This window comes from Anguilla anguilla, chromosome 4 (genome assembly GCF_013347855.1).
Source record: "Anguilla anguilla isolate fAngAng1 chromosome 4, fAngAng1.pri, whole genome shotgun sequence".
NCBI lineage: Eukaryota > Metazoa > Chordata > Actinopteri > Anguilliformes > Anguillidae > Anguilla > Anguilla anguilla.
Window position 1 is genome coordinate 55921480 of NC_049204.1, and position 15515 is coordinate 55936994.

Genomic DNA, 15515 nt, shown 5'->3' on the forward strand with positions numbered 1-15515 from the left:
CATTCCCGGAAGCAGTCGTGCGACATTGAGATGTGCTCAGGATGCGCAGCACCTCTACTTAATTTTTATTAAAAGACCTAGTCATTTCAGGCAATCATAAATAGCCAGTTCCTTCACTGTGAAGGACAAAGGCATCCCTTTGATACTAAAATGTGTGCGCGTGTGTGTGTGTGTGTGTGTGCACGCGTATGTGAGTGTACTTTTCTGCTCTCCTCTGTCTCTCTTGCCCTCTCCCTCGCTCTCTCCCTCCCTCTCTCTCCTTCCCACCAAATCGCTTGAGAGTTTTAATTTTCGGTCCATTTCTCTTTATTGCAGCATGAACTGAAAGGATCTGCCAACACCGAGCTCTCTGGGTCCTCTAAAATCCTCCTTGTTTCTTAATCACCGGCAACTAAAATTTAATTAGTCATTAAAATTCCTCCAGCGGATCCCCCTGCCTCCCGGGAGGCGTTTCCGGGCCGGGCAGGGGCTGCGTGTGTCAGAGGGAGGGGTGAGCGAGGGGGAGCACGCGAGCCAAGAAAGCCTTTTTTTTTACTAAAGCTACGCTACGCCATCCTCCCACTCCCACAGCCCTGCCTGCGTTCCCCGTCTGAGCGCGACGCGAATCGTAGCAGATCGACCCGAGGAGAGCCCGATTCCTCTAGAACACCGCCGCGAAGATGTCCGACATCTAAAAAAAGGGGTGTTATGGTTCGCGATATCCTGAATTATTGAGATGTTTTCGGACACACTGCTCCACGGAATGCACCGCTATAATTCGTTCTACGGCCATTTAGGCAAGACAAGGGTTTATTTATTTATGAAAGTGGTTTGAGACGAGGTTACAATACGGGAGTATAAGGCTGTCATCAGTGTTATCATCTCCTCGGCCTCCACTCTCTGGCTCTTTGTTTCTCCCTGTGTGCTGAGCAACATGCATTGTGGAAACAGAGGAACACAGGGACCTTTTAGAAGAAATTATTTCATCTGCATAAGCAAATGAACGTGGGTTTACGCTGGCATGCAAAGTGCTGCTCTCTTTCTGCTTCATCGGTGCGTGTTACACATTACACTGGAGTCTGCCACAGGGGGAGAAAGCCTCTGAAATGGATCTAAGAGCAGTACGACGGGATTCACCATGCACAATGCCCCCTGCGTGCAGGCTTGGGCTGTGTGTGCTCAGTGTGTGTGTTTGTTTGTGCGTGTGTGCGCCTGTGTGTGTATGTGTGTGTGTGTGTGTGTGTGTGTGCGTGTTGAAATGAAAAGCTGCCCCATGGATACCTGTGACCTGGTCCACCAGGATGCGGGAGGTGATGATGCGGCCGTACTGGGAGAAGAGCTGCTCCAGCTCCTTCTGGGTCATGGTCTTGGGCAGGCCGCTCACGTACAGGTTGGCGTCTCGAATGGAGGCCGAGCTGGGCCGGGCGTATGACACCTGCACAGGACAGGGAGACAGTAACACGGCAACAGAGTATTAACTGGAGACAGAGAGACAGTAACACGGCAACAGGAGACCAGAAATCAATGACAAGCCTGATTTCGACTATTTTCAAACACAGATATTACTCTTAGTTTGTTTTGAACTGTTCGTCCCACCAGACTTGACTTTGTATGCACCAGTCAGCACATTGTATGAAGTCTGATACTGATGTCAAAATGCATGCAAGAACTGTAGACTACATTTTGGTCTGAACAGGCTGTGCTACGCAAATTATAGCAATCAAGAGCTCAAAATATAAGGTGTGTGTAAATGTTGATGTCCCTGTGAAAAATTTGCTTGCAAAAATCATATGATACAGGAATGTATATGGCATTAATTACTATGTGTGTATATGCCTGCGTGTGTATATGCCTGTGTGTGTGTGCGCGCGCGCGTGTGTGTGAGTGCGTCTGCGCAAATGTGAGGGATTACATGGGTACTGTTAGGGTGTGGGTGTCGCCACATCTCCCTGTCTGAATCACGCAGTAAACCTTCTGCTTGTGGCCCTAGCTGTGAGAGCTGAGTGAGAAAGCTGTCTGCACAGAAGAAACAGTCAGACGCGCCACCAGCTGTCTCTCCACTGCTCCTTCAGCAGCGCGTCCTCAGCCTGCAGCACTTCAGCACCACGGACAGAGCCCGCACACACACACACACACACACACACACAGACGCTTACACGCTCTCAAGCCACACGCATCCTCACACACACACACAGACACTTACACGCTCTCAAACCACACGCATCCTCACATACACACACACACACACACACACACACACACACAGACGCTTACATGCTCTCAAGCCACACGCATCCTCACACACACACACACACACCGCATGCACACATGGATTCACATACCCTTCCCTCTCAACACACATTTTAATTCTTTATCGAAGACCACATCAAAACAACCAAGGGCCCGAAAACAGGCCCACAAACACGAGTACTATGACAGCAGTGGAAATTTTTGTTTCATTAATATTAGGAGGTTTTTATTAGACATCTAGTATTACTAGTTTAGTTATTGACACTGTAGAACAGACGTGCATAAACCCAGCACTGTATATCACAGAAAATCAGGTTAGAATTTATGAAAGCTGAAAAAGAAATGTGGAGATTTTTTCTTCTTCACTTGCACTTCACTGGTTTCATTCTGTTCCTTTCCTCACTTCCTCTTTTTTCTCCTCTTTCTTTCTCTCCTTGTCATACAGCTCCAGATGTCTGATCCATTAACACCTCATCTGGCTGTGTGGAGTGGGTGTGTGTGTGTGTGTGTGCATGCCAGCATTGGTATGGGAGTATGTGTGTGTGTGTGTGCACCCGGGCATGTGTACGTGTGTGTGTGCGTGTGTGTGTGACTGTGTGTGTGCGTGTGTGTGTGTGTGCCCTTGTATGCGTGTGTCCGTGTGCATGTGTGTGTGTGTGCATGCGGGAAAGTGTGTGACTGTGTGTGTGTGTGTGTGTGTGTGTGTGCTTTTCCTCCCTCCGTGGGGCTCCAGTCTTCTCACCTCCAGCGGCTGCTTCCCGCCACATCTCGCAGGGCAACGGTGGGAAAATTGAGCTGGGAAACTGAGAGGTGCCGCAGAGGCGGATTCCACAAGAATAAAAACAGAGACGCCACCTGTGCGTGTGTGAAAACTGCAGACCGGGGCTGAAGCAGCGCTTTATTTTTAACTGCATTTAGCCAATGCTCTTACACAGAGTGACTTAACGCAGATTGCATTTTTTTACATACAAGCCATTTACACAGTTGGTTACACATATTTTTTTATCCAAGCAATTTTAAGTACCTTGCTCAAAGTTATAATGGCAGTACTCTGGCCAGTAATCAAACCCACAACCTTCAGTTACAAGCTCAGTTCCCTAAACATTATACTACATTGCCAACCTACATCTGCACACTGTGGAGTGGTGACTACAGCTTGGCACACACAGACATGCACACACATACACACACACGCACGTGCACACAAACACACAAATACAAACACACGGAGACATACAAACACACACACACGGGCATGTCTACACAGACACAGATGCACAAATATACATACATACACACAGATACAGGCACCAGGCACATACATGCATATGACATAAATACGACCAGGCACATACATGTAAGCACATTTACATAATACATAGACACAGATACACACAGACACCCACACATACAAGCACATAAATAAACACACAAACATAACAACGCGAAACTGGGAATACCTTTCCTCACGATAAATATTTTAAATGCTCCTCTTGCCAAAGCATGCGTTTGAGCATATCAGTGCACAGAGAGCACTTCAAGTGATAAGAAAAGCTAGCTCTCTGCCCTTTCCACATTGGGCTGGAAGACATAGCTGTCTACTGCTATTAGGGAGTCTGTCTTCATTTTCATGGCTGCTTAAGATAACCTCTGGTCCAAAGAGAAAGGCCTGTGGCAGTGAATGGATATTTCAAGACAAGAACGACCTTGAACAACGCTATTAGAAGTTGTAAAAAAGGTTCTTTTTTTCCTGATTTTAGGGGAGAGGCCTTATTGAAATTGATTTTACTTTATAGAAAGAACACAAAGGGAGCATATCAACATCAAAACGAAAGATACTGCATGAAGATGTTCAGGCAGGGCATTACTCCTGAAGGGCATAAGTAGACATTCCCATGAGTGGTCGGTGGGGGGGTGGTCTGTAGGGTTGACTCAATCAGATGTGACGAAACAGACCGCGCGGATCGCGTGTCAGAGGAGGAGGCGGACCACGGGCACCGCGCATTAAGGAGAACAGAGACTTGTTCGCTGGTGTGTTACTCAGTGAACTCGTGTGTGCGGAGGGGACAGACACGGAAGATCGCTGCTTCATTACACACGTGCTGGAGAGCGCGCGGGGGCGGGGGGGAGGAAAACACCGCGACTCAAGAAAGCACCAGAACCGTGAACGTTCCGGGTTTTGACAGCACCGTTCAGGAAGCAAGCGGTGCGCTTTGCTTCGCCCCCGGGGAAGCGGTAGCCACGCTCCGCCGATCCTCCCCGTGTCACGTGCTCTGGCGTGGCGGGTCCCTCGCGACGTGCGTTTCGGCCCCTGAGGCGGCGTCACCCTCGTCCCAGCCTCTGCCAAAACGTGTTCTCCGTTTGAGAGCACAGAGAAGGTTGTCTCCCAAAAAAAAAAAGAGGGGTGGGAATGAGGGAATGGTAACGGTGTGACTCATTTCATTTTGAGTGAGTTACGAGAAGGTAGCGAAACTGAGGCTGAAGCAACCGCCTCTTCTGCCGCGGCCGTCTCCATTATTCCTGAAAACCCGGCCTCAACACAGACCTCAAAGAGGCCTGGCTGATTTAAAAAAAACTGCTGTGCCTTGTTCTTTCATTCCGCCCTCGAACACCTCCCTCCGCTGGGGGGGGGGGGGGGGGGGGGGGGGCTGTCATGTTCCTGACTGTAAGGGACCGGGACACCGCGCAGTGCCCCCGCATTCAGAGCTTGTCAGGGAAAATGTGCCGTGATTGCGTTCGGAATAATCGAGCGAAGATCACAGAAAGCAAGGGCAGGCGTGGTTCACTGTAAAACAAGAGGCGGAGGATAGCGCAAAAACTGATTACGCTGAGTAATGTGAGCATCGCATCTCTGCCATTCCAGGAAAGACCGAGCGCCGTTTCCATCCGGAGAGATAATGCCATTAAAGAGGACGTGTGGTAGCATCATGAAATTACTCCTCCTCTTCTCCCCGTTTCCTGTGTTCCGAGCAAAATCTCCCCGTGCCTAATGCTTCTGTTCAACTCATGAGCAGCATTTAATAATAGTATCTCTCCGTTTAGCATGATCTTTTTTTTGCTATGTTTATTGCTTTTATGATTTCACCTTATACAACACGGCCCATAAGTATTTGGACAGGACCATAATGTTTGCCATTTTGGTTCTGTACTCCAGCATGGTTGTATTTCAAATTAAACAATGGCTACGAGGTTAAAGTACACACTGTCAGTTCAAATTTTAGGGTATTCACATCCATATTGGGTGATCGGTGTAGAAATTGCAGCCCTTTTTATGCATAGCCCCTCCATTTTAGGGGAGCAAAAGTAATTGGACAATTGGCTGCTCAGCTGTTTCTTGGCCAGCTGTGTGCCATTGCGTCATTAGCTCACACACATTTTGCTAACAAAATATCTAGAGTTCTTTCTGGGTGTGGCATTTGCATTTGGAGTCCGTTGCTTTTGTCTCTCAACATGAGGACCAAAGACGTGTTGATGCCTGTAACAGCAGACCATCCTGAGGATGAAAAATCTGAATCTGAAGTTGATCAGAGACATGGCGAAAACACTGGATCATGGAAGACCACTGTAGTGGATGACCGACAAATACTTTCAATTGTGAAAAACAAACACTCTCCAGGATGTGGGCACAGATGTGCCAAGAACAACCATGAAGATAAGACAACAACAGCACAACCTCAGAGGGTTCCTCGCAAGAGTGAAACTACTTATGAGCCTCAAGGACATAAGATCACAGATTACTCGGATACTAAAAATTATATAAAAAACTGTTGAGTTCTGGGACAGACAAGTCTTAACCTGTAGCAAAGTGATGGAAAGAGGAAAGTGTGGGGAAAGAAAGGAACTGCTCATGATCCAAAGCACACCACTACATCTGGTAATGGAGGTACAGGTAGTGTTATGGTTTGCGCATGTACGGCTGCCACTGGAATTGGCTCAATTGTCTTTATTGATCATGTGACTGCTGACAGCACTGGAAGGATGAATTCTGAAGTGTACAGAAACATTTAATCTGCTCAGATACAACCAAATGCCAAAACTCATTGGATGGCATGTCACCTTGCAGAAGGACTATGACCCCAAACATACAGCTAAAGCAACCAAGGAGGTTTCAGGGCCAGAAAGTGGAATTATCCTATCAGACTAAGTAAATCACCAGACCTGAATCCAACTGAACACGTGCTTCTCTTGCTGAAGACAAGACTTACAGAGCCAAAACAGCAAAAATGGTGTCACTGTCCAAATACTTACAGACTGCACTCTATGTACAAGCATGCTGAAATATGGCCCTTGTTGCTGGCTTGAGAGAGTGAAGACAACTCATAGGTTCTTCTCATGGGCACACGTATGATTGGGCCGTGGAGACCCAATCATACGCGTTCCCAGAGAGCAACCCACGGGCACCCAGCTGGCAAACAGGGGTGGCTCAAGCAATGAACACTACTATCCCCACCAAATGAATCCCTCCCATATGTCCTTTGGGCAAAGCCAATTGTGCACCGCCCCTGCAGAGCTGTCGGCCATAGACGCCACTGGCCCGGGCCGCGTTCGATCGGAGACCATGGTGCTCACTCATGCGCCACAAGCGGCACTTTTACCCAGAGAGGTGAAAGTGATGAAAGTCCAGAAGTCTGTCAGCAGTTACCTGCTCATGCCGAGCATGGATTCATTTTTTTCTATCAACACAGAAATCCCATTACACCCCCACATACGAAAGGCTTCTCTTGTTCTTACCTTGATAGTTTTGGTTTGGAGTCTGAGACCGTTTAACGTGTTGATGGCTTTCTCTGCGTCCTTTGGGTCGATGTAGTTAACGAAGCCATAACCCAAACTCTGCCCTGGAAATAGGAGAGAAGAGCGATATTGCAAAAAAGTTGAAGCACAAGTTCATCAACAGAATCTGAGCAGTGCAAACCAAGGACAAGCTCTGACAGCGTACATAGGGTAAATCTGTTATTGATGACTTCTTAAGCCTCTTTTCTTGCTATAGTCCTTCACTTCTGCACGTCTCATCGGTCAACCATTTAACATACGAGTAAAAGTATGGCTGCATGACAGGCTGTAAAAGTGCCTGGTAACTCCAACTGGCGCTGTGCAGTTATCCCTGGTAATTGAAACAGACAGCAGTGAGTCTACAGTGCAAAGACAAAGTGAATCACAAATGTGGAACAGCACACTGCTCTACCAAATAAACACCACCCGAGCTACAGCTCTGGGCTGGAGTGGAGCGGTATTCCTCACATGAAACACCATGCCTCTCCCTCACTTTCAGTGGATTACCCGGATTATCGTTCCCCATTGTTAATTAAAGCCCTCCTGTCCTAAAGAGAATCTCCCCACTTCACCGCTGTTTTTACAGTAATCTCCCTGACACTGATCTGACAAGCTGTACTCCAAAGGTACAGAAATAGAAAAACAAAAATATCTATGGGCTACATGGATATATTTAATATCAAAGTGTCTCATGTGAGACATCTCTTCCTATACTCAGCACACAGACACAATTAGCCGAAACAGAGTACCCTAAACCACCCCCCTTTGCCTCACAGGGTTCATCAAAGCTTCAGAAGCGTCACTTACAAAAGGCTAGCAGCAAAGTGCATTCTCAGAAAGTACATGTGCATAGCACCATAGACGTGTCAGCACAGTAGTACAGCACACAGCAATACAGTCTGAGTAGAATGCCAGTATGTCCCAGCGCACAGGCTGAGAGAGTATCCGCAGTCTTCTTCCCTTTTTGTGTGCGTTTGCTCACTCCTGCAATCTCCACAGACCTCTCCATTGGCCCTACTGAGCACATAACTCTCCACCGTGTGTGTGTGTGTGTGTGTGACACTAGCAGCCACACACGGTGCTTTAGGGTTTCTCTCAGCGTTTCCAGTGTGCCCCACACTCTGCTCTCTGGGGTTTGGCGCCAGTCACTCCGTCCAATTGCGCGTTGGCACGGCTGACGGGCAGGGCTCAGCTCCTCCCGCCTGGAGAAGTAGGACAGAGCAGCTGCTGCAGTGGGGATTCCGCCCACCAGCATCCAGCCGCGGCACCGCGGGGGAGGGGATGGGGATGGGGATGGGGGGGGGGGGGGGTTCTAGGGTCGACAGCTTCCTAGAGTCAGCACAGCGGCCGAACACCCCAGGGAGAACCGTCCTCGGCACGTCCCCCGTGTGGGATTCTGCCCGCGCACAGATTCAGTCTCTCCCGGTGCTGAACGTTTCCCGATGAACCAATTTCACCGCAATTATAAAACCGACCATTTCAAGTACGACTTTGTAAAATATTAAATATCTGATTCGGTTTCATTATGCAAGGACAATTAAAAAACAAAAAACAAAAATCCTTTGTCCACAACGCAGCGCTCTCTCCTCTCACAAGGGCGCGTGGAGAAGATGGAAACGTAAGCACTAACGAACTCCCCTCTCCCACCCTCACTGAATCAACCCTCCCCCCCCCCCCCTCCCCCCCCCCCAGGCACGCTGACGTGGGCAGAGAGCTGCAGCATAGACTGTGGGCCAACACGGGCAGGCAGGCTTGGCACCGCCTGTCACAACAACGGCTCCCCTCCGCGTGTACACAAGCTCAGCGGGTCCGGCCCGCCGCGCTACGCGCCCGAAATAGCCGCGGCGGCGCAGCGCAGGTGCGTCAGCCGCGGCCTGGCGCTCCCCGCGGGCTGCGGGGTGCGGGGCGCGGGGGAATTGGACACTCTGTTCCCGCGCGCGACGCCACTGAAGCGCGGAGCTGCTGATGAAACCCCACACCGCCAGGGGCGTCGCTGTCGCCAGCGCTGCGTCGGGTCCAAGCCCTCATAAAGCAGCCAGCGCTGCGTCGGGTCCGAGCCCTCATAAAGCAGCCAGAGCTGTGCTGAAGCCTCTTCTTTTCTAAGGTCAGCATCAGGGCCGCTCAAAGTGATGATCATGTGTTTTTTTTGTTTTTTTTTCAAGCAAGCCATCAGTTCAGGAAGTGATTTTTGTACTCCCTATGCTGTAAATGCTCATTTAGTATCTGAAGGGAAAACTCGATTTTCTGACATTCGTGCAGTTTCCTTTGCTGTGTACAGTAGCCCTTGGAATTAGCTTGAAACGTGCAGAACGAGAGAGCTGAGCGCTACACCATGACCTGCCACTGCAACATGTTTAAAAGATAAATGGGATTGCTGTTCAAAATGAGCTGGAGATACCCTTAAAGCGACACAATTCATCTAATATATAAAATTGTTCTAAGAAAATCAAGAACCAAATTAAAATAACAGAATAAATACAATCTAATGGGGGAGCAAACACAGAAAATTAGTCTGTTAAAAAATATTAATGGCAAAATTTACTTAAATTAAAATTAGAATTAAAAATGCAAACAGAAATGACACATCGCTGTTTTAATGAGCTTTTAATGAGGGTAAATCTTTATTTTCCATTTATTTTAATTCTCAAGCATGGGTGTGATAAATTTGGTTGTGATAAATCTGGAAGAATTTGAAAGGCAACGCTTAAATGATAAAGAAATTATTCAGGGTTCAATTTTTGTCCATCTAACCTACGATCATAAGCGATCCTAAGTTAGCACATAGCCTGCAGGCCATTGCTCTTATCAGTGTTGACATTCCCACAGTTATGCAATGATGCTGTATAGCAGCTGTCCCTTTCCAGCAGCATCTGCAGGCAGTGAGAAACTTGCTCAAAATTCAGCGGCTGGCAGGGCCTCGACAATTCTGTCCGCGGTTTGAAAACGACATCAAATTCTGGAGAAAAACTATCTGTCAAATATGTTTCCTCTGCAATTCGTGCTATTTTCAGTGAGTGGCCCCACTCGGAGACGCTATGAAGAAGCCATTACTTGTTTCCTGAAAAGCAGCGGGGTCTTGAATGAGGAAGAGGGGGGGGAAAATGAGTCTGTTTGCAGGGAGAGTCCCGCTGCTCCACACCGCACGCACACCGTGGGGGGGCGGGTCACCCCTCAGGCCTTTCCGGGTGACTCTGCTTCACACGCGCTCTTCCTCACTTCCCTCTGTCGCCCTTCCAGGCTGAAACAGCACCCTAAGCTTCATGACCTATCGTAGTTTCTCACACTGTCTCCTCCAGAGCTTAATACGTGTACACAGGCAATGCAAACACTGCCATATGTGACAAGTTATATGGCTCTCACAGTTCCTGAATTTTAATTATAGGGCTTTGTTGGTGATGTCATGTCTGGTACGCTGATATTTCCCCTCCTCGTAATGTCACAAAATGGCGCTTAGACTGGTTGCCTTTTATTTGTCATGAGACCATTTTAGGGCAAAAAGTAAGTAATGGAGAGCATTAAATAGAAAAAAAAAACCTTGGGTGCAGTCAACAGTGGATGACAGAGTTGGATACAGCTAACGGTAACATACCCTGATGGTACGATGCTCCTGTGGCATACACAGGCAAATCTGTTTGGTCAGCCTTAAATGTAATCACATTACAGTTATAAAGAAAGCAGGGATAAATATTTTTCCATATGTCACAACAAATTATTATTTTTTGCTTGCTGGTGTTCTAACATTCTGCCCTTGCTGCAACAAGGGACACACTTCTGGTCTCCACGGTAACAGAGGTGCACTTCATGAAATGCAATGCTAAAAAAAAAAAATATCTCCAGACTCTCAAACTGGTTTTGTAAACACATCTAACTACACAATTGCCTATAATACACTATCATATACAGTTTTAATCAATACATTGCCATAGGTGGCTTAATGTAAAGAACAAATGAAACAAGAACCATATTTCTTGCAAGCGTAGCAAATATTTCATTTTTTCTTATATACAGTAGGTTTACAGAAATACACTTTTATTATTAAGCTATCTGTTAAACAGCATTCTGAGGACAATTAAATTTTTTTGAAACATTTTCTGATTTTATTAGTCTATTTAGCAATTTTATTTATAAAGTAGGCAAAGGCAAAGTGTGGAGGCCGAAAGGAACTGCCCAAGATCCAATGTACGCCCCCTTAATCCATCAAACATGGTGGTTGTGGCTTCACTGATGATGCAACTACTGATAGCAATGAATTTTTAAATGGTACAGAAGCATCTTATCGGCTCAAGTTCAAGCAAATGCCAAATTCATTGAATGGCGTTTCATTCTACTGTAAGACAATGATCCCAAACATACTGCTAAAGCAACAAAGGAGTTTTTCAAAGCCAAAAACTGGCCAAGACATTCATCATCCAAAAACGAAAAAGAGCTGAAGATGGCTGCAGTACAGGCCTGGCAGAGCATCACCAGAGAAGATACTCAGCACCCGCCAATGTGTATGGGTCACATACTTCAAGCAGACATTGCATGCAAAGGATAAGCTACAAAGTACTAAACATGACTACAGTCATTTACATAAGATTAACATGTCCCACACATTATGGTGCCCTGAAATGGGGGGAGATGTATAAAAAGTGCTGCCATTTCTACATGGTGAAAACAAAGTGTACAAAAATGCCCTTAAATAAAAGTCCAGAGCCAAGAAATCAAGAAAAAATGTATTTGTCCAAAACATTATGGAGCTCACCGTATAATGAAAGTACTGCAACAGCACAGAGCAATTAAATGTTTATCTTCTCCAGTAAAAGTACTTGATTGACATATTTTTCTTAAAAATCCCATGTATTAGTTGCGTGATTCATAATTAAATGTAGCAATAAACTCTGAAATCATATATGTTCACTATTTTAAACTGTGAAGAAAGTAATGCATTTCATGATCATATTCATAAAGATTTTAGCCATTTCTAAGAGCAGACACATTCTTACACACAGTGGCACACAGAAAAAGAAAAACACACACACACACACACATGCACGCACACAGCTGAAATGTAAAAGATTTAAAGACAGACTTTAATGTTCTGTACCCGTCAATACAAGCTCACAGTTTAAATTCCCCATTGTATTCTGACTGTTAAAATGCTCCATTGTATTATATACTTTTAGTCATTTTAGTCATTGCTATTCAGTTTATTACCAGGCAAAATACTTAATTCATGTATTTAATAATGACATGACTTACTGATAAATATTTATGGGGAAATTATTCATACAGCAGCATTCAACATAAAAAAGAGTGACATAACATTATTTTAACACACACTATGTCAGGCAAAGTTTGAGGCTATCATGGCGTCAACATCACTGAAACTTCAGTATAATCTTTTTTAGGGGCTGCTACTTGACTGCAAGGCTCCTTGGTCTGAATGCTTGTATGTTAGATTTGTTCCAGTTAGAATTCAGACGTTTGTAGACTAGGGCAAGCTGCTGAATAGCTTTTGGTGCAACATTACTGTTGGTGGACCGCAGAACCTGGCTGTCATTTCAATGCAAGGATAATGTTGAGGGAGATTCACTTCACTTCACCAAGTCACAGTAAAAAGAAAAAGAAAAATGAGAGCAAACTCATAGCTCCATGTTCCAGTTGCACACTCCTGGTTTCTTTCAGCAAATCACACTTGATTAAACTTCTCAATTATCAACCTAGAACCAGAGACGTTCTGAACATTTACAAGATGCAGTGTGAACAAAAACCCCCCAAAAAATCCAAACATTTCAAGGCTTCGGAAGCTTGCAGTGATGAAATTATTCCATATATAACAGTCATGGGATATGGTGTGAAGAAACAATATAAGATGGCAAATTCAACATGATGCTCTGACACTTTTTTTTGTTCCTGGAATTTAATGGCTTCTGCTGCTTTTGTGCATCTCCAAAATTTCCAAAATGTCTGTTTTATGTCAGATTTATCCCAGTGTGCTATCCAAATACCAAATATAAGCATATTTTTAAACCTCATTACTTCCAATACAGGGAAAATATTTCAATGCGCATCACTAAAACAGGTTCCCAGTCACCAGAATACCGCCAACTGTGCTACGCGGGAGCTTCCCAGCCCCTGTCCCCCCCCCCCGTCCCCCGTCCCCCGTCCCCCCTCCTGCATGAGGTGGCTGCTGCCGGAGGCGAGTTGGACAGGAGCCCTGAAATGTGTGGGATGTCTGAGAGGATTGTGGGAAAAGCAGCCCCCGCGTATATCTGGGACACCCCTGATTACGTCAGGCCAGGAAATGACAACACTGACGGCAGAGCAAGGAACCCCTGCTGAGCGCTACAGCTCCGCGGCCCTCGGGTTCTTAAGACCCCGGGGCCAAAATGACACTCAGACGGGCGCAGCGCGTCAGCACATCGGCCCAGAAGAGGAAGACGAAGGAGAGCCCCCGCGTCTGAGACTCGGAAACGGTTCGACGTTTGCCTCCTGCTGAGCGAGGTGCTTTTCAGCCACTGCTGCAGCTAAAACGGGCCTATATGTTGATACCAAGCTTAAGGGAACAACATCAAGACACATTTGTCTTGTCACATGTCATCCACAATCATCTCCTTTCATACTTTGTGTTATTTTTAATGCACTCTAATGTGTACCACAGGTTCGACAACCTGTGTGTGCACTGCAATAAGGCTCGATGGATCTGTGCTGGTAAGACTGGCAGTGTTTTGCAGATTGCATTGACTGTAATGTTTTTTTCGCTAATGCAGTTTGTCAGGCACAGAAGAGCACTGCTCTACTCTGCTGTCACACAGGGCAAAGCGATTTACATTGTTACAAATTGGAACTGAAATTATTCAAAGACAATGCATTCTCCGTGCTCGATTCTTCACTGAGGGAACGATTTTATGCATCCTCACAATGTATTAATTGTCATACAAAAAAGCAAGATGCATCATTTCCGAAGGGAAGGAAGAATTCTACCCTACTTTTTTTTTCCCCATCAGCGTGCAGGCTTTTATTTATGAGTTTAAATTCAGGAGGGAACACAAAAGGGGAAGATTGATTATGCAAAAGGAATTAATTGTCACATTGAGAGAGAAGCTAAATGCATTGGGCTCTGTTTTTTGCTTCATTTTTACTTTTAACTTGTACTCAGTCATGGCAAAGCATTACTGGAGTTGTTACATTTGCACTGAAATGTTGGCTATTAATGCCGATACAAATTAAAGTCAATGAGAGGAAATTATGTATTATTTTAACTGTAACTAATGCTGGCAGATTTATTCACTAAAGGGGACAAGTGTATTTTTATCTAACCCATAGCCAATCATTCCAAATTAAATGAACGGAATTGCATATTTGGAATAAATTGTTCCTGTCTTTAGAAACAGCATTCCATTAAAACAACCAATGCTTCCAAAATTCCATGCCGATCTCAGTCAACTAAGTTTTCAGCATTTCTGTCAGTGAAAAATGATACAGTTCATCCAACAATTTCTCATTTATTGCCTATTATATCTTCAAGCGGTCATACTAGTGCAATGTCTACATTGGAAATCAGATTGTAAAAAACAGTTACGCTTAGGCATGGCGGCTTTGCTTGCGAGAATATGGCGACAAGCTGTATCATAAGAAATAATCATAATATGTTGGCAAAAAATATCCAGATAAATTATTGCCTCGGATTATGGACATCTCAGGCAATCAAAACACTCACTTTCTCTAAACTGTTTTGCACTTCACAAAAGAAAATAATATACAGTATTATCATTTGCCGAGATAATGTCCTCATTTTTACAGAATTAAATAGACGCCAGTTAAATGTATTTAAAAGGAGCTTTGATTAAACAGGCAAATTATTCCAAAGCCATTTATAACAGATTTGCATATATTGTACCTAATACCAAAGTGTTTATCTTTTTATGTGAGGCCTTATTAGAATAAACAACAACAATCAAAATAATTACCCCAATGATTGTCAGAGAAACAATTTAAGATTTGAAACATAAGCCTTAATAAAATAATTGCATTCCTGTGAAGCTTTTCGCAATATTTTTTCAACTCAAACAGTAAATATTTAAAAAATGAAGGCATGTATAAAAGTATATCCTTGTTCATATTTGCAGTATTTAAAAATGCCACATGTTTCCAGGACGGGGATGGAGAAACAACATTCCTTTAGTCAGAGTTCAAGCTGCACCAGGTTTTCCCAGCATTCTCAGCGGGGTTGCCACGGCACACGGCGCGGTATTTCAGGCATCAATCACGATTAATATTTCACAGCCTACATCTGTTCGTTGTTTTTATTTATTACATTATTTTTTTTTTTGGTTTTGTTTTGCCTTGTCATTATGTTGAGTAAGAGGTCACATGGTGTGTGAAGCCCCGGCCTCTCCTTCTCTGACACGTGGCGGGGACACGGCGGGTCCGAGAAGCGGTTTGGGCGTGATGGACCGCGGTTACGGGTGTGCGTGATGTGCACCTGGAGACGTCACGCTGCAGTACAGCAGGACTCATGAATCTTTCAGCGC

At 45.3% G+C, this 15515-nt stretch overlaps 1 protein-coding gene across 7 annotated transcripts in view; it reads right to left on the minus strand.

Moving 5' to 3' along the window:
• elavl4 (ELAV like neuron-specific RNA binding protein 4) overlaps window positions 1-15515 on the minus strand; it is a 72969-nt gene that overhangs the window by 16888 nt on the left and 40566 nt on the right. For all 7 annotated transcript variants that reach the window (XM_035414582.1, XM_035414581.1, XM_035414583.1 and 4 more), the window contains exons 4-5: window positions 6961-7064; window positions 1261-1414 (exon numbers count right to left, since the gene is read on the minus strand). In XM_035414582.1, the coding sequence (XP_035270473.1) occupies window positions 1261-1414; window positions 6961-7064 (258 nt within the window). The remainder of the gene's footprint in view (window positions 1-1260; window positions 1415-6960; window positions 7065-15515) is intronic.